The 21,056-nt window shown below is 34.0% G+C and overlaps 1 protein-coding gene across 1 annotated transcript in view; it reads right to left on the bottom strand.

The window, feature by feature from the left end:
• The window catches only part of NCAM2 (neural cell adhesion molecule 2), a 230,660-nt gene that overhangs the window by 42,213 nt on the left and 167,391 nt on the right, over positions 1 to 21,056 (bottom strand). Inside the window, 2 exon segments of the mRNA XM_024120057.1 lie at positions 7,566 to 7,687; positions 9,944 to 10,063. Coding sequence (XP_023975825.1) covers positions 7,566 to 7,687; positions 9,944 to 10,063 — 242 coding nt within the window.

Raw genomic sequence — 21,056 nt, 5'->3', positions numbered from 1 at the left:
TCCAAAAATACTATTTCTGAGAATTGAGCATTTGAAGTGAAACTTCCTGACAAGCCCAAGGCGTGCAGATAGTCATCTGTGAATTTCCAATCACTTAACTTTCAATTGTTGAAGCTCTTAGCATGATAAATTAAAAGCCCCTCCATCATTTTAGATAGTTGGACTGACGGCATAAGGAACCAAAAGGAGTTCTAATAATTTCCCCAATTTGAATCAATTTCATCTTCCATTCACCATTAGACAAGGAGGCTTTTTAATCCCTTAATTGCTATTCTTAGGGAATAGGGGAAAAAATAAAGTGGGTGTTACCAAATACTTTCCTAGGCATCAAAATCTCATTTATGCATTTATAGAGTGCCTAATTTACAGAACTTAAATGCTGAGGGAACAATTTAAGATAATCTACTTGCAAAAAGTTCCCCTAGGTAATTTAATGAGATGATTTGCTGAATACGGCTATTATTAATAAGCCAGTTAAATGTTGAAGGGCAGCTACTGAAAAAAATATGGTCATTTTGTTTTGATATAGTTTCTTTTAAGCAATCCTTTTTGTCAAAACATAGATAGCAGGGCCATATGACCATTAAGGGGACTCATTAAAAGTTAGTGTAAAATCATAATATCAGCATATAGGAAATATTTGTTATCAGCTGTATAGAGAAGAGTGGAGGAGAGATGGAGAGAGTTTTGGTTTGCTTATCTGTAGATGACTCCTTGACTGCTTTTATTCATAATAAGAAGAAATCTACTAACTTTCTTTTCAAAGTCTCAGGATATATATGGTCAACATCATCTTAAGTAAAAACTGAATAATTATAAAAAGAGAGGACAATAGAGGAGGTGAGCTTGTATTAACCTGATTAATTTTAAAGTTCCTGTGATTGTACTGTGTTACGATTTAAGATTGTGTGTTCCCATGCAAGGCAGTTCCTGGTTCCTGGACTTCTAGTAGCCTGGTTCAGCTATTCACTACTTGTATGACCTTACAGAAGGCCCCAGAATTCTCTAAAGCTCTGTTTGCTACTCTGAATATGAGAGGTGATTTAGCAATCTGGATAATTTACACAGACACAGACACAGACACACACACACACACACACACACACACACACACTCTGTTGTGATTGGGAAAAATGCAAGGTTTGGAAGTTTTTAGGAGAGTTTCAAATTCTAATCTCCTTTTTAAAGTTATTATAGTTGATTCAAACTGCCTTTGTTCCAGGTCCTGAAGTTGGTAAAATTTTGTAAACTGGACCCTACTTTATCGATTCCTACTCTCCATCACCATGGTACTTCTTTAGGGAAAAATAAGATCTAATATTTCCTATTCATCACGTTCTGTATTCTCACATCCCATGAAAATTCACACAGTGCAAGTGTTTTCCCTTGCATTTATTAATTCTTGTATTTATTAATCTAGATACAGGATCAGTTATAATTGCACAACGTAGACTAACTCATTTATTGTCATCGATGCATTTATTCATTCAGACAACAATTAGTCTATTTGATGCTAACAATACAAGGATGAATAAAAATCAGCATTTTCACTAACAGCAAAGAAAAAAATACCAAAAAGTTTAGTACCCTTTAATGTCCATAGCTATTCAATGTTGGAAAATATTTCAAAACTTAAACTGATGGCTTTAAAGAAATGTCAATATACACAGCTAGACATAATTAAATTAGAAAATAAGATATTAATAAACTATTAATAATTTATTAGAAAATAAGTTCCCTCAGCAACAAAACCTCAATTCTACTTATTTATTATTTTAATACCCTTTTCAAAATTAACTTTTGTTTTTCTATGGCCAATGAGATACAACTTTCCAGACTTTGAGTCAGGCTTAGGAAGGTCAATTATGACCTAGAAACACATGCTAGAGAAGTGTTTCTCGTCCCTATAGTATATTCCTCAAAACTGATGTTAGGTAACTAATTTTATTTAACCCTTCTTAGCTCAGGAAATTTATTTAATGTACCAACACTAAGTGATAGTTATGATCTGATACCTATCATCAAATTTGAGAGAAAACAGTGAAAAACTAATGGAAGCATGTACAAAAGTATTTATTAAATTATATAGAGTTCTTTTGACATTACAATATGAAGTAGGTAAAAATATTCTGTACATAGAATAACTGCTTTAATTTTTTCTATACACGTTATGAGATTAATGTTTGTCTTTATTCTCCAAATACATTGTTTAATCTCACTGACTTATTAGAGACGTTAATTTTCACAATGGGTCCATGGAGGCATCTAATTCTGCTTTTATTACTCTAGTTTGTTCTAATAGATTCTGTCTTCTCAATAGGCCACTGAACAAAGATGTGTGCTCTATCTACTACAAGATAACATAGAATAATGTGTTTCCTGATTCATAATCTATAGGAAGTTAAACATTCTCTATATTACAATATGATTAGTCTTCCTTTTCTAGTGAAATGCAGGTTTAAATATTCAGATTCAATGTCTTCTGTAAATCAACACTCACATAAGGAACATATTATCTCAATTTTGTTTCCTAACTTATAAAACATATAGTCCTGTGCACAGGGGAGTTGAAAGGTAAGGTCAAAGAAGCAATCAAGTAAAACTCATAAGAGTGTTCCTTACTTTCCAAATTTACCTATTTCATTTCCATAGAGGTTATCCAACTAAAAAATGCATTGCATATAGCTAAATAAAATTTTAAGTTGTTCAGCTGCGCTTTGCTCCACTGTGGAATTCATGCAGTTTGAGGAAGTAATAGATGAAGTAGCTCGGAATCATACAAAGAACAGCAATAAGTTATTTTTGAAATAGTTATTATTTCAATTACAAGCGCAACTATCAAGGTAAATGCAGCTATAAACATTTAGCAACTGAATCTTGAACATGAAAGTTTTTAATGGGAAGAAGTAACATGTTGAGAAAGAAAATGTGGAGAAAATTATTCGTCCCTAAGATGGGCTATTGTTTGACCACATAAATATAACTTTATACTGAATCTTGGAATTTGCAATTGGGCCTGCAGAGCATGATATTTGCGGGATGGAGGAGGTGGTAAAGGGAGAGAAAGAAAAACATAGGAATATGGAGATGATTTTAGTGTATTGGAGTACAAGGCATACCACTAAATGATATGGTAAAGATGAAGTGGATCAGAATGGTTGTAGTTGGAGGCACAGATCCTAGGCGGTTGAGTTAAGATGGGACAGTGGATGAGGAGTCAATACAATCTCCACAAGCAAATTTCAATTCAGCCCTTACTGCTGCAAAAGTGTTTCTGCTATAAAGTCTCATGTTTTGTTCCCCATCCCCACAGGTGACCAAGTCACCCAAATTCTGTAAGGTTCAGTTTGTCCATTAAAAAATGTGAAAAAAAATCACTTTATGTATGATTACATATTTTTTTCTTTTTTCTTCTTCCAAGAGTTAGCAATCCCTTCCTTGAAATACAAAGGATATGAGGAATTACTTTTACAAATCTTACCATAGAAGCCCAAAGTTCTACTAATAAAACAGTGTTCCCTGCTAAAATGTTAATAAGCTTTAGAGCAGTAACCCAGTAATTGATTATCCATCAATTACAGCTATGTTTGAATTATGCAACCAATCATTTTCATTACGATATTTAAAATGAGATCCACTAGTAATTTTTGTAGTTAGATAAAGCTGGCTCTTGGAAATTAAGAGGAGAGGGTTGGCAAGACAGAGATAAGATGGAATTGGGGAGAAACTAAAACTTTCTTTTATTGGTAGAGTAAACACGGATATTGAGTAAATAGGCAAAAGCAGGGCATTGCTAACGTTAGGCTGGTTGGGGGCAGGGTGGGGGGAAGAAAGGCAAAATAATGGAAGCTAGAGATTTACTGAAAACAAAACTTTTTCTTTTTCAAGTTTTAATCTGAGGCGGAGCCACATTAGCTACATGTAAAGGTAAAATATATTGATGACCTATCTAAATTTGAATCACTCAAAATTTTCTAATCTTACTATAGTTAACACTTATCTGTAACACTTTACTTATCTGTGTCCTTGTATGTTTCACACAAAACTTCTCATAGAAGACTAATTCTAATACACATTAAGGAAACCAAAGTAAACTTGGTCAGCATTTTCAACAGCAATTTATGTTTTCAAATATATATATATATTTCCCCTTGAATGTCTATTTCCATTTTGTGAATCTAATTGGCTCTAAACAGATGTAGTGATACTCCAGTGAACATTTTCGTTTCAACAATGACTGGGACCACTATTTGCAATAGAGTGAGTGGGGGTGGGAGATTCTAAACATACTGTAATGGGTGGTTGAGTTCTGGATGGACCACTGTTATGCCACCCAAAGTGCCAATAATGTGCCTTTTTAGAAACATAGGATTCATGACAGGTGCACTGTTATGGACTAAATTGTGTACACCCTCACAAATTCATATGTTAAAGTTCTAATCTCCAATGTGATTCTATTAGGAGATGTAGCCTTTAAAGAGGTAATTATGGTTACATGAGGTCCTTAGGATGGAGCCCTAATCCAAGGAGTTGTATTTCATAAGAAGAGGAAGAAATACCAGAGATGTGTGTGCACAGACAAAAGGCCACGTGAGGACACAGCAAGAAGGTAGCCATCCACAAGCCAAGGAGAGAGGCCTTGGGAAAAACTAAACCTGCTGAAACTTTGATCTTGGTCTTCCAGACTCCAGAACTGTGAGAAAACACATTTGTGTTGTTAAAGCCACTTGGTCTGTGGCATTCTGTTATGGCAGCCCTAGCAAACTAAGACAGCCTTTATAATGATAAAGGTAATTACTTTAACAGTATGTTGAAGACTCCATTGTTTAGCTGACCCAACTCCCAACTATAACACCTTTCTTTTAGTGGTGGTCATGAGACATATTCTATCTAATGAGACATAATTCTAATTCTGCTTGGTGGAGTCTTTGAAAAATGTGTATGGTATTGCTGGAAAAACAGACAAATTAAGCTTAAACAGCTTATTGCTCCTTTTGTTCTTTTTGCTCTCTTCACATTCTAAAGGTAGATGTGAGGGCAACATCTTAGGAACACAAGATAATCTATATGAAGACAAAAGCCAACATGCTAAGGATGAAAGAACATCAGGAAAAACAATTTGGACACCTGACTGTATAGCTGAACAAAGTCACAGCATTCCTACATATGCATGCTGTATTAATAAAACTCATTAATAGATGAAGAAAAGATACAATTTGAAAGAATAAATATTTGCCATCATCAATTGAAATTAATGATTCTGGTTAAACTCAATATAACATTTGTGTTATTTCCAATATCAACTCTTCAAAAGCACAGCTTTTAGTTTTAGGTAGAAATTATACATATAGAGAGTATATTAAGCATATTTTTACAACTTGTCATTGAATTTCAGGGTTCACCATGGGATTTTATTGAGGTTACCTACAAATTCTTACCATTCATCTGGATTTTGTACCATAAATTTTTCTGGGTGCAACTTTAGGCCACAATCTGCATTCAAGTTCTTTTCTCCCAGTTTAATTCCCACTAATTTGATTTAAGCGTATGACCCTTACAGAGAGACTCTTTCCCTTCCAAAGAGTTTCCAGATGGTCAAATAAGAATGGCCAAGAAACCTGGCTTGACTACTGAAACACCATCAGATTCATAGAGAGACAAGTGAGCCTTTCAGAGTTGTTTTGGAAGTGAGGCATGAAGCCTCCATAGCAGATTAGCCATAAGACACACACAGCTGTTCATCGTCCCCAGCTTGAAACTTGCAACAAAGAGGGGTCCTGGGAAGGGGATATCAGTTGGAAATGTAAAAGACTGAACTGGTGTCTAAAATTAATTGTTGACGTATGCTACTCAAAATTAGACTCCTTTTTACTATCCCTCAGAATTGAGATGTTTGGATACTACGTAAAAAATAGACAACTGATGGAAACATACTGTATAGCACAGCGAACTCTACCTAATGCACTGTGGTAACCTAAATGGAAGAGAAGTCCAAAAGGGAGGGGATATCTGTATGTGTATGGCTGCTTCATTTTGTTGTGCAGTGGAAACTAACACAACATTGTAAAGCAACCATACGCCAATAAAAATTATTTTTAAAAAATGAAAATATTTAGATGTTTGAATTTAAAAGCAACAACATTATAATTTAGAAAATTGTGGATTTGTGGGAAAATAGTTAAAATTCATCTATGTACTATTAAGGAGCAATTACACTATTTTCTAAAATATAACAAACTTGGAAAGTATTAATAAGTGTTCAGTAAACATAAACATGAAACTGAGACATTATGGGCCTAATCATAAACATTAGTAAAACAGAAAGTCAAAAAAACTAAATTAAAAATAAAACGATCACCTAAATTTCCAAGGTTTGCCTGATGTGGAGAAAAAAAATAGGGAATATTTTTCAATCTGTTTTGTGAGGCCACCATTACATTCACTATAAAACAAACACAAAAAAGTAATCATGCCAACCGGAAGCCAGAAAAATTTTTAAATTTGGTGTTACATTTCAAAAATTGCAAGAAATGAGTAGGTGTTGGAATACAAAAAGATGTAGGTGAATTAAAAATGATAGCTGCACATAATTTTGTCATGGAAACAAATTTAAGGGAATTTATTAAATGTATTAAAGTGAATTTTGAAAGGATGGAAAAGGAAAAAAATTAAAATAAATAGAATTGACACAGTATTATCGAGATAATCATAATCATTAGTAAATAAACTTTACAAAGTTTAATTAAAATTGTCTTTCATTTTTAACATATTCCATAGTAGACACAAATACTCAACGGTTCTTATGGCAAAGTTGTTAACAGAAATCACTTCTAGTGGACTTTGAAGTCATTTTCAGATGAAGGCAAAATCTATCAGGTGACTTTCTTCATCACTCTGCAACTAGAGGACATCCTTCATCCACTGAATAGAAGACAAGTCCCAAGGCAGCTTTGAGCTGTCCAAAATCCCATATTAGTGCTAATTAAACTTGAAGAAATCTATTCCCTCTTTCTCAAGTTAAATGTGGCCATTCTTTTAAAAATGTTGATTAAGGTGATTTATTTTGTAAAATCCATATTAAATAATAAATGTATTTTGAGTTAATAATAATTTAATAATTCATGAAAATGAATAATAAAGTAAATTTGAGATGTGATTTGTTTATCCTACCTACAGTAACTAAAATTGAGAAGATAGCTTAGCTTGAAGTTACCAAAATCAAGCAGAGTGGAAGGTGAAATATCCTGCTAACCTTGTCAGAAAAATAGGGAAAATGATATCTCATTGCTGAAATGTTGCTAAGTTTAGAAATCACAAGATGAAAGCCATGGCATTATTTTGATTATCTACGCTTAGATTTTACAAAAAACAAACAAACAAGCAAACATTCTACAACATATAATGATGAATTTCAGCAATGGAAAATTAGCATTTGCATTCCCATGAAAACACTTTATTATTGTTGTTATCTAATATGCATTCACTTCTGATATATCTATGAATTCAATGCAAATTTAATGCAACTTGAAAACACTGTGCAAAATGATAATAAACAGGGTACTTACACTTCTATATTTCACAATGTATTCCAAAATAGGGGCCCCTCCATCATCCTGTTTGGTGATACTGAGTTTAAAGCTCTTCCCACTGCTTGGCTGTCCATGTATCGATGGAGGACTTGGTTCACCTATATATGCAATACAACATTCTTGATATTTGCCCAGAACTCATATATGTAGAGAAACTGAATTTTAATTAAAAAAACACTGTCATGTAATCAAAATATATGATGTTATCCTGGGTTTATTTGCCCTTTGTTGTGATATAAACTCTGATCTTCTTTTTACCCATCCAAGAAATAGAAACATTCATAAATTTGGAAGGATCATGCCAAAATTGTGAAAACTCAGAACTAAATATAACGTTTATATTGCAAATGCTCTGAGAATACAACTCATTACATTACACAAGTGTACAACTTTATTTCTTGTATTAATAGTCTACTATCATTTTTTTCTAATGTAAGTAGTTTGTAAACATTTTGTAAATATTTATGAATATAAACATATTGTCATCAAACTATATAAAATATATACCTACCAGGAAATACAATAGCTTAGAAATTAGTTATCTGCTTAAATAAACAGTTTTTAGCTAGACGAAGATCTTAAAAAAGAAATTTTGTAGTATCCAATCCATAGGCAGGTTTCAAATCTGTCTTTTTTCTTTTTTTAAAATTCTAGTTTCATGAAAATACTTCCTTTTAGTGTTATTATTCATTAGGACATGGTCTTATAATAAAGATATTTGTACTATTTTTAATATGAACAGGGATCTACTGAAGTGGAAGAATTTTCTATATGAAGGATGCCATCACTGCTTGGCAACTTGGAATGGGAATTCTCTGTCCTGTGTCACTTATGTGATGTCCTTGGGCATGCACTGGCATCCTTTGCCTCTGTTTCCTCCAATTCCCTATGGATATGGATATGGATATGATAAGGTAACACTAAGAAACTTTTAGTGAACATGACTTAATTTGCAAGGTTCCAGAAAACTGTAGTACCTGGCCTACTCAGAGGAATGCCAAGACAGACAAACTAAGCAGAATATAGTGGAGAGGATGGCATGCCTCCCACACCAGAGAATCTGGGGGTTTTCTCAGCAGATTACCTTTATTTCCAATACAGTGTTTATAAACTTCAGCAAGTGAGTATTTTATTTGAGAAAAGGCAAATCATTAAAGAAATATGACAATTGAGAGTGTTGACATGCAAGTAAATAGTAAAATAGCCTTGTATGTATAGTACAACCATAAAGAAATAGGGTAAATGGAGAAATTATACAGTGATTGTTCATTAAAGTTAATTAAATTAGTGTGAAGGTATTATGACATGACAATGATTTACATGCAACATAATGTATTTTCAAAAAATGAATTAAAACTACTCCACAAAACAGTACAATAATGTCTTAAAATAATTCAATAAGAGAATATGAGAAAAACTATGAAGGGTGGTGCTGCTGAGGACTATAAGCAGAGAAGGGATAGATCTCCACTTAAATAATGCAAAGTCGTTCTAGAATCATTTTAGTCTGAAAGTAGGATTATGAGTCAAGATGTACTTGCAGTCGTCCTGGTGATAATAATAAAGAGGAACTGAAAATGACACTGGCATCAGGAACGGAGACAAGAGAACACATCTGACATTTTACGATAACCGACAGAAAAGAACTGGTCACAAATTAGGATAAGATAATTATTGCGGTCAATTTGCCTGCCCTAATATAAGTATATAATAGACAGGGTTATACATAGATTATATAATGGTGTTTGTTTAGTCACACTCAAGTTTTCTCACATTTTTAAACAATTTATTCAACATACATGAAATCTATACTGTTTTCAGTCTGTCTAACTTCATGTAAATGCAGTTGACTTCACTCCAAAACAGGATAGTAACAAGAAGGAGGCTGCAATAGTTATTCTTCTGCAGTCACCATTGCAATGGATTAATTTAGTAGTACCTTTTTCTCACACTTAGGGTCTATATAATTCATGGAATAAAGGCAATGGTCATGCTTCAGCAAAAGACTAGAACATTAAATACGTTACATAGATACTTTTCTACTCTCTCACAGAATATAGTCTGAGCACTACAATTTAATTAATCAGACTGAATAAGTAGGACACCTTCCTGACTGGACAATTTCCTGAGAGCAATTTTACTGTATATATTGCAGTGCACTTTTCTTTTTCCCTTGCTCCAGAACAATGTTATTTTTTATAAGTCTGAGATGCCACCATCTTCAGAAACCACTTCAACAAGGACATAATTCACTTCCTTAAAGTGTTGAAATGTCTCCCTGCATTTTAAAATTCCCCTTAAATTTGCAAGTGAAGAGCATAGCAACAAAGAGCAAAACAGAGAAGATTACTTACGAACTGGTAATGTTTGGAAAATTTCTATTTTACTGTAGTCTCCTTGTCCTTTTCCATTGACAGCTGCAACTCTGATTTCATAAGTTGTATTTGGTTCCAGGTTGCTCAAAACAACAATTGCTAAAAGAAAAAAAATATGCCTATGATTAATGCATTTTAATAAGTAAAACAAATCAAACTATTACAAAGCTGAGTGAACAATATCACTGTAAATCTTTCCATGAAATACCTGAAAAATATAAGAAATAAACATAAGAAAAGAATGATTTGTGAACAATCCTCTTTTTCATCTCTATTTTAGCTTTCTACCCACATGCAGTAGCTTTCAAAGAAGAAAATTAGTAGCTCCTTTTGTGATACTTACAACTCACAAAGTAGAAAGTAAAATATTTTCTTTCGTCTTTTTAATATTCAATTTAAAAAAAGGATTTAAATAAAACATCTTTACAGCATGCATTCTCAAATAATTTGTCTACTCAAAATAGATGATTTCTACAGAAGTTAATGGAGATATAGAATTCAATATCTAGAAGTCTGGCCTCCAGTATAAGGTGTTTGAGTCACATCAAAGAAGTGTCACTAAGTTGACTACTGTAATAGTGGATCATTTGTTCAATAATCTCAAATCAAATCAAATTATTTTTAACACTAGCTTGGAGCTTGTCATCTCTTGTATTTTCTCTCTGAATTTCTTCTCAGTTATATACCATACCAAGCCTGGATTCAACATGACACAAAGGAGAAGAAAGAATCTGAAAAAGTACAGTGATATAAAAGTTTATTAGAAACATCCCTTGGTAGTGTCAGCCCCTTTAATTTGCCAGAAAGTTTTAAATACAATTGCAGATTTCAAAATTTTGCATCTTTACAAATTCTTTTGGTGGAGCTAACAAAATTCCATAGTTGCTTCTATCCTTACTGTTTTTGCTAAAAAGGGCAAAAATTAACTAGTGGAAATGGCAATGCCTTGATGAACAATCAAAAGGAAGTTATGTCTGGTTTACATAATAACTTAAAGTCAGATGATCAATTCATAATAGAAGATATAATCAATCATAAAATAAAAGATTAAATGATAAGTAATCAGGATCACATTTGTAGGACTATTGATTAACATGAACAATGACTGAAGACGATACACAGTCAATAAAATTCCAATATAATTTATTAACATGTTTCTGATAATTAATATATATTCACTAAATAACATTTTTCATTTTATGTTGAATGAGTATACTTAATGAATTTGTTTTGATACTTCCTTGTGCTCCCTTTTCCCTAATATTATCATATATACCAGATAAATATTAATGGCAAAAATATGGTTCAGATATCAACCAGACCTTATTTAATCCAGTACAGATGTTTCAAAATCATTAGAAAGGATACATTTCCAATTAGTGAAATTTGTTTGTATTTCTCAGTTTCTCTACCTTGTAAGGAAACTGAACTTGCTTTAGAGAGTGCATGGCCTTGTCAAGCCTCAGATGAAAACACATGGTGTCAAAGTTAAGGAGGCCAACTGGGGAGAAACGGATTGGCAGGGGAATGCAACTGATTAGAAGCTGCAAGGTAAATCAGAAAATTAAGAATTGAATTCAATTAGTTCTGACAAGCTAACAACCTGTGAGCTTTTTCAGGAAATCCAAACCCAGTTGTCCTGGAGTCAGTGAAATACATAATAACAGCCCAAGAAAAAGAAGACGACTACAATAGAGAGACCGTTAGTGGACAGATGACGCTGGTCATGAAGATTATGGAAAGAGAGAGGGAATCAACCTAAGAGTTAGGCAGCTAAAATGTTAAGAAGTTGGAATCCTATTGACCTTAGGAGAGAAAGCTTCTGCTCAAGGTGAGCATAAGAAGGAATTCAAGAGTTAAAAATTCATCATATTTTATCACCCAATCAGTTAACAAATATAGCAAATTTAAAGCCAAAGTGAGCTAGACCTGCAGAGATTAATGCCTTATAAAAGTGTGTTTATTCTTCAGGGCTTGTAAGAAAAATGCTTGGGTCATTGGACAATCAATACTGTCATGGAGTAGTTTGTATCTAATTATCCTCTTTTTTACCCTAATGAAGAATGACTTTATGTAGCATGGACATATGAGAGACTCCAGCAGGAAGTAACCAGACTGCAATAACCTTTGTAATAAGACACTTAGTGATGCAGACTTTAGACTCATGAAAGAACTCATGTGGCTCTGGGCCAGATTCCACCACTGACTGAGATTCAACCAAGTCTTAGGACTGAGGTGGTCTCTCAACTTCTAAAAAGACACTTTTATTAAATGTAATAGAAACAAAGTATAAAAATAAGTTGAAAGAAGGTATAGATAAAAAATTGTGATTCATGAAATAATCACCCCTGTATATCAATTATTTATGCAAGTGGGGATATTATCTACAGACTGTGAAATAATACAAAATAATGGATCATCTAAAATTTATTCATCTTTAACTTTCTGTTTAATGGAAAACTATTTTATGTTTACAGGCAAAATAGTCTTAGTGATACTTATAAATCTTAACATTTACACAGATAATCTATACAGAGAGTAGGCTACACAAGAATATATGAGAGTTTGCCATAGATGCTTTTACTGCTACAGATAACTTTGGTATGTGACGTGCCTCTCCATATTCTATGATGTAAAGATGCAGCTGCTACCATCGTTTTAATATCATGAGATAGACTGTAACTCAGCTGTGTGGAACTGGTAATGCTTAGATTCAATTGTTTGTCTTTATGTAATCAAACAAGAAAAGCAACAGAATTTAAAGCACACAATTTTAATTGTAAATAAAATTCTTCATTTCATCGAAGCGTGGAGATCAGACTGTTCATCTTTTTAGGTTAAAAATGCATAACAATAGAGCTATCAAAGTATCAGAGCAGATCAAATCAGGGAAAATTGAGGAAATTACTTGGATTAAACAATTAACACACAAACACAAAGCAAAGCAACTCCATATTTTACTTGAATTATCTGAGTGATTCTAGTAAAACCTCCTTCTGGCTTGGATTGCCAGCATTCCTCTTTCTCTAACATTTCATAGGGATTGTGAGTTTTGGGTGTCCCTCTGCCTCTGCCAACGGGAAACCTATTTCTTTTAATTGCGTTCTGATCAAGTCAGAACTGATTTTCCCCATGTTTCCTCTTATATTTCTGTTCTGTGTCAAGACTCTCCTCTTTACTGACTGAGTTTCACAGCAGAGCAGTTTGCCGAGGAGAGGAGAAAAGAGGGCAAAATGATGACGGAGCTGTTATTACAACATTGGGCTAAAACACTTAAATGTAAAGTGGATGAGGGAGGCCTTATAGAGGACCTTCCAAATTATGGGGGAGAGGTGTGGAAATAAGCCTATTAATGCCAGTTTTACAAAGTGATATACAAGAAATCAGTCTGTTTTTGAGTTCTGACTCTAAAGGTTTTGGTACAATAACCCTTATTATGAGGCTATTAACATTGTGTGAACATAAAGATTACTGTGTGAAATAGAAAGAACTCCATAAATTGGGACTAATTTAAAGAGAGGGAAAGGAAAAGATTCAAGGGAGGCAAAGCCTACGTCTATAATTTGACTTGCCTTTCTTTAATGAGACGATGTATACATGAAATCATCCATAATTTACTGGCATATTACCAAACATAGGGTTTCTGAATACACAATGTAGGAATTGAAAGCAAACCACCACTTGAAATACAAATGCTGTGTACTCTATAATAGAGCACCTCAAATTATGAAGTTAGTTAATGAAAGACGTTCTTTCCCCAAATGTGTCCATACAATAGAAAAACAGAACCACAAACTAAGGTGTGGGAAGGGGTTCTTTCTCTACAATTTATTAGAAACTCAAACTCAAAAATTAGGTGAAAGTAGGTCTAGATTACAAACCAGTAAAAGTTCTCTAAGGACAAATGGCATACATTAAGGTCTTTCATAGCTATATTCAGTCAGCATGACTTGGAAACCATACTGCAATTCTTCTGAAAATTATAAACAATCATGAATTTTTCTTTGACATGGCAACAGGGACAGGTTCTATAAAAAAGCTAATTTCCCTCACTAATGTAATGTTTCTGCTTGATTTAAATATAATTGAGTTTCATAAATGGCCATTTTGTCACCTGGCTATAAATGTAAAAAGTACAGCAAAATACTGAAATGCATAAAAACAATGACATTTTAACTGGCAAATGAAAGGGAAACAGGAACTTTTTAAACATTATTTTTACAAGTATGGAAATGATATTACTAGAGAGAAAAATCTGAAGTTGTATTCTCTCTTTAAGAAGGGAATCAAACTTTATTAAAAGAAGTTGAACAAAATAAGTTTAGTTTGTTCAGATAATGAATTGTAAATTCCTCCCTTTGGCTGTCAAGAGAAGCAGAGGCTACAGAATATTTACAATCCTTGGAGCAAAATAAATTACATATTTACAAACTAATTATGCTGAGCAAAGGTCTAAAGTGAGATTACATTTAGCCATGTTTTCTTAACTCTCTTAAACCCCAGATGTCTCCATGTATTTTTCCTGTCATTCAATGTAGGGAGATAAGGACTCACTCGATGTAGAACTGCTGCATCATCCACCTAAAATGGAACTGTTCAGGTTGTCAAGAACTGTGAAACATGTCAGATAGCTATGGGAAATCACAAAGCTTGGCTAGGATAGAACCGATCATTCAAAATTACACTTGTTGTTAATGTCCTTAGATAAATCTGAAAACATAATGAAATCCCTGAAGTTTCTCACCTGAGATTCAGCTTTTGTTCTCTAAACAATTAAAACAAGACAAAAAAAGCTTTCTTTTTGAGGGAGAGAATTCTGACTCCTTTCTGCAGAAGTTTGCAATAGGCTTGAAAAAAATAAAAGTAATTTTTTACCTTTTTATCCCTAATGTAGAATTTTTTAATACTTTGACTCCAGTTATTCTTTACATACATAAGAATGACTTCAGGGATAGTTTCATTATTAATGAAAAGTGTCTTTAAGTTTTCTTAAGTGGTTTATGTAAATAATCATCTCAGTTCAATTATATTTTCATTTATTTTTGAAAATATAAATTTTTTTTTTTGTACAAATTATACTGTGTTTCAAGATTCCATTAGTTGCAAAAGAATATGATCTCACTTTTTTAAAAGTACCTTGGAGACTTTTTGGATCATAATATATAACTTGTATAAATATATATTATAATATAAATAACATTTGTGGATATATTTTTTGTAATAAATAATTCACATGAATATATATTTTGATGAACAGTAGAAAGAAAAATTAACCAGATGATTATGTGCTGTTTGTGTGGGGCTTTTATTCAATTTATTGATGACACTATTTTAAAATCACAGCTCATCATTTCTGAATCTTCATAGTTATTTCTTTACTATATTTATTTTTATGTTCTTTTTCACCATGAGTATAAGCTATGCATAAAAACAATATGGTCATTTAATAATTGAGCTTTAACTGATGCAAGATTTTACACAGAAGTACTTGTTGTCCCTTGAAATTAAATGGCTTCTTCTTGAAATATACTCTCTTTGTAAAAACCTTGATTTGAAAACAGAAAAGTTCCATCAAAATTATTTTCATAAACTAATCAGACTTTTTAAATTTAAAATATAATATTTCTTATAACATAGAAATTATTCATCTAAGGGGAGTTCAATTGATTTTTTTTAAGATCCACTTAGTACATAAAATATGAGAGATATATAATTACCCAAAATTTTCTTCTATAGTCTAAAACAATAGGTTTTTATAAAATACACATGAAATCTCTTGATGATTAGAAGTAATCAGAATATTATTTTTCACTCACAAATAATTTCTCAAAATGTCTATATGAACAACATTCTTTTTTATGATATAAGCTTTTTTGTTTTTTTTTGGCAGGTAGCATAAGTTAAGCTTTTGTAATTAAATACTCCTCTCTGTACCATGGCTATAAAAACTTTAAGCCTCATTTTAGTTATTTAACCTCTTAATAATATTTATAAATATTTTTCTGTTATTGATTATGCCCCCTATTTTTGTATTTGAATGCTTCACTGTGAGAAGATTTTATTGTAAGAATCTTATGAGCAGAACACACATCATATATATCATATATATTATCTCCAATCCTCACAAAGCCTAGATTTTTCAAATGCAGAATGAGAAGTCAATAAAGAGTTTTTGAATTGACATTTAAAAAAAATATGCTAAACAAAAGATCATTTAAAAAACTGATTGGGGGGGACCTTCAGGATGGCAGAGGAGTAAGACGTGGAGATCACCTTCCTCCCCAGAAATACATCTACATGTGGAACAACTCCTAGAGAACACCTACTGAATACTGGCAGAAGACCTCCGACTTCCCAAAAGGCAAGAAAATCTCCACGTACCTGGGTAGGGCAAAAGAAAAAAGAAAAAAACAGAGACAAAAGAATAGAGACAGGACCTGCACATCTTAGAGGGAGCTGTGAAGGAGGAAAAGTTTCCACACACTAGGAAGCCCCTTAACTGGTGGAGACAGGGGGTGGCGGTGGGGAAGCTTTGGAGCCATGGAGGAGAACGTAGCAACACGGGTGCAGAGGGTAAAGCAGAGAGATTCCTACACAGAGGGTCAGTGCTGACCAGCACTCACCAGCCTGAGAGGCTTGTCTGCTCAGCCGCCGGGGTGGGTGCTGGAAGCTGAGGCTCAGGCTTCAGAGGTCAGATCCCAGGGAGGACTAGAGTTGCCTACATGAAGACAGCCTGAGGGGGTTAGTGCGCCACAGCTAGCCTGGAGGGAGTCCAGGAAAAAGTCTGGACCTGCATAAGAGTCAAGAGACCATGGTTTCGGGGTGCACGAGGAGAGGGGATTCCTTCCCTGTCTGCCCACAGAAGGCAGAGCACCATCTGAAGGAGCTCCAGAGATGGGAGTGAGCTGCGGCTATCAGCTCGGACCCCAGAGATGGGCATGAAACGCTAATACTGCTGCCACTGCCACCAGGAATCCTGTGTGCAAGCACTGGTCACTATCCACACCACCCCACCCCCGGGAGACTGTGCAGTTCACCCCTGCCAGGGTCCCGTGATCCAGGGACAACTTCCCTGGGAGAACACAGAGCATGCCTCAGGCTGTTGCAAGGTCATGCTGGCCTCTGCCACGTAGGCTCATGCCGCATTCAGTACCCCTCCCTACACCGGGCCTGAGTGAACCAGATCCCCCTAATTAGCCACTGCTTTACCCCCTCCTGTCTGGGCAAAGAACAGATGCCTGAGGGCAGCCTACATGCAGAGGCAGGACCAAAGCCAAAGCTGAACACCAGTAGCTGTGCAAACAAGGAAGAGAAATGGAAATTTCTCCTTGCAGCCTCAGGAGCAGTGGATTAAATCCCACAATCAACTTGCTGTACCCTGCATCTGTGGAATACCTGAATAGACAATGAATTGTCCCAAAATTGAGGTGGTGGACTTTGGGAGCAATTGTAGACTTGGGGTTTTCCTTCTGTGACTGATTTGTTTCTGATGTTTATGTTGATCTTAGTTTAGTTTTTAGAGCTTGTTATTACTGGTGGATTTGTTTATTGGTTTGGTTGCTCTCTTCTTTTTTATTTTATTTTAATAGGAACATACATATTGATAATTACCTTAAATGTAAATGGATTAAACACTTCAACCGAAAGACATAGATGGGCAGAATGGATACAAAAACAAGACCTGTATATATATGCTATTTACAAGAGACCCACTTCAGACCTAGGGACACATACAGACTGAAAGTGAGAGGATGGAAAAAGATATTCCATGTAAATGGAAATCAAAAGAAACCTGGAGTAGCAATTCTCATATCAGGTAAAATAGACTTTAAAATAAAGACTATCACAAGGTACAAAGAAGGACACTACATAATGATCAATGGATCAATCCAGAAGAAGATATAACAATTGTAAATATTTATGCACCCAACATAGGAGCACCTCAATACATAAGGCAAATGCTAACAGCCATAAAAGGGGAAATCGACAGTAACAAAATCATACTAGGGGACTTTAACACCCCACTTTCACCAAAGGACAGATCATCCAAAATGAAAATAAACAAGGAAACACAAGCTTTAAATGACACATTAGACAAACGGACTTAATTGATATTTATAGGACATTCCATCCAAAAACAACAATACACTTTCTTCTCAAGTGCTCATGGAACATTCTCCAGGATAGATTATATCTTTGGTCACAAATCAAGCCATGGTAAATTTAACAAAATTGAAATCGTATCAAGTATATTTTCCAACCACAACGTTATAAGACTAGATATCAATTACAGGAAAAAAAAACTGTAAAAAATACAACAAGAAAAAGAGGGAGAAGACTCAAATCAACAGAATTAGAAATGAAAAAGGAGAAGGAACAACTGACACTGCAGAAATACAAAGGATCATGAGAGATTACTACAAGCAACTATATGCCAGTAAAATGGACAACCTAGAAAAAATTGACAAATTCTTGGAAAAGCACAACCTTCTGAGACTGGACCAGGAAGAAATAGAAAATATAAACAAGAGGAAATTTAAAAAATATCTAGAAACAAATGACAACAAAAACACGACAACCCAAAACCTATGGGATGCAGCAAAAGCAGTTCTAAGAGGGAAGTTTAGAGCAATACAATCCTATCTCAAGAAACAGGAAACATCTCAAATAAACAATCTAATCTTACACCTAAAGCAATTAGAGAAAGAAGAACAAAAAAACCCAAAGTTAGCAGAAGGAAAGAAAACAAAGTTCATACCAGAAAAAAATGAAAAAGAAATGAAGGAAATGATAGCAAAGATCAATAAAACTGAAAGCTGGTTCTTGGAGAAGATAAACAAAATTGATAAACCATTAGCCAGATTCATCAAGAAAAAAAGGGAGAAGGGAAGAAATAGAAAATATAAACAGACCAATCATAAGCACTGAAATTCAAACTGTGATGAAAAATCTTCCAAAAAACAGAAGTGCAGGAACAGATGGCTTCACAACCGAATTCTATCAAACTTCTAGAGGAGAACTAACACCTATCCTTCTCAAACTCTTCCAAAATATAGAAGAGTTTTGAAGAGTTTGGTATCACCCTGATACCAAAACCAGATAAAGATGTCACAAAAAAAGAAAACAATAAGCCAATATCACTGATGAAAACAGATGTAAAAATCCTCAAAAAGTACTAGCAAATAGAATCCAACAGAACATTAAAAGGATCATACACCATGATCAAGTGGGGTTTATCCTAGGAGCACAGGGATTCTTCAATATACACAAATCAATCAATGTGATACACCATATTAAGAAACTGAAGGATAAAAACAATATGATAATCTCAATAGATGCAGAAAAACCTTTCAACAAAATTCAACACCCAGTTAGGATAAAATCTCTCCAGAAAGTAGGCATAGAGGGAACCTACCTCAACATAATTAAGGCCATGTATGACTAACCCACAGCCAACATCATTCTCAGTGGTGAAAAACTGAAACCATTTCCTCTAAGATCAGGAACAAGGCAAGGTTGCCCACTCTCACTACTATTATTCAACATAGTTTTGGAAGTTTTAGTCAGAGCAATCAGAGAAGAAAAAGAAATAAAAGGAATCCAAATTGGAAAAGAAGAAGTCTAACTGTCACTCTTTGCAGATAACATGGTACTATACACAGAGAATCCTAAAGATGCTACCAGAAAACCACTAGAGCTAATCAATGAATTTGGTAAAGTAGTAAGATACAAAATTAATGCACAGAAATCTCCTGCATTCCTATACACTAATGATGAAAAATCTGAAAGAGAAATTAAGGAAACACTCCCATTTACCATTGCAACAAAAACAATAAAATTCCTAGGAATAAATCTACCTAAGGAGACAAAAGACTTGTATGTATAAAACTATACAACAATGATAAAAGAAATTAAAGATGATACAAACAGATGGAGAGATATACCTAACTGTCACTCTTTGCAGATAACATGGTACTATACACAGAGAATCCTAAAGATGCTACCAGAAAACCACTAGAGCTAATCAATGAATTTGGTAAAGTAGTAAGATACAAAATTAATGCACAGAAATCTCCTGCATTCCTATACACTAATGATGAAAAATCTGAAAGAGAAATTAAGGAAACACTCCCATTTACCATTTCTACAGATTCAATGCCATCCCTATCAAACTACCACTGGCATTTTTCACAGAACTAGGAGAAAACATTTCACAATTTGTATGGAAACACAAAAGACCTTGAATAGCCAAAGCAATCTTGAGAAAGAAAAGCAGAGCTTGAGGAATCAGGCTCCGTGACTTCAGACTATACTACAAAGCTACAGTATTCAAGATTGTATGGTACTGGCAAAAAAACATAAATATAGATCAATGGAACAGGATAGAAAGCCCAGAGGTAAACCCACACACATATGGTCAACTTATCTTTGATAAAGGAGGCAAGAATATACAATGGAGAAAAGACAGCCTCTTCAATAAGTGGTGCTGGGAAAACTGGACAGCTACATGTAAAAGAATGAAATTAGAACACTCCCTAACACCATACACAAAAATAAACTCAAAATGGATTAAAGACCTAAATGTAAGGCCACACACTATCAAACTCTTAGAGGAAAAAATAGGCAGAACACTCTATGACATACATCACAGCAAGATCCTTTTTGACCCACCTCCTAGAGAAATGGAAATAAAAACAAAAATAAACAAATGGGACCTAATGAAAGTTAAAAGCCTTTGCTCAGCAAAGAAAACCATAAATAAGACAAAAGACAACCCTCAGAGTAGGAGAAAATATTTGCAAATGAAGCAACTGACAAAGGATTAATCTCCAAAAATATACAAGCAGCTCATGGAGCTCAATATCAAAAAAACAAACAACCCAATCCAAAAACGGGCAGAAGACCTAAATAGACATTTCTCCAAAGAAGATATACAGATTGCCAACAAACACATGAAAGAATGCTCAACATCATTAATCATTAGAGAAATGCAAATCAAAACTACAATGAGATACCATCTCACACCGGTCAGAATGGCCATCATCAAAAAAATCTAGAAACAATAAATGCTGGACAGGGTGTGGAGAAAAGG

Source organism: Physeter macrocephalus, chromosome 1 (assembly GCF_002837175.3).
Source record: "Physeter macrocephalus isolate SW-GA chromosome 1, ASM283717v5, whole genome shotgun sequence".
Taxonomy (NCBI): domain Eukaryota; kingdom Metazoa; phylum Chordata; class Mammalia; order Artiodactyla; family Physeteridae; genus Physeter; species Physeter macrocephalus.
The sequence above is the reverse complement of the archived record's forward strand: the minus strand, read 5'-3'. Positions and strand labels throughout refer to the sequence as shown.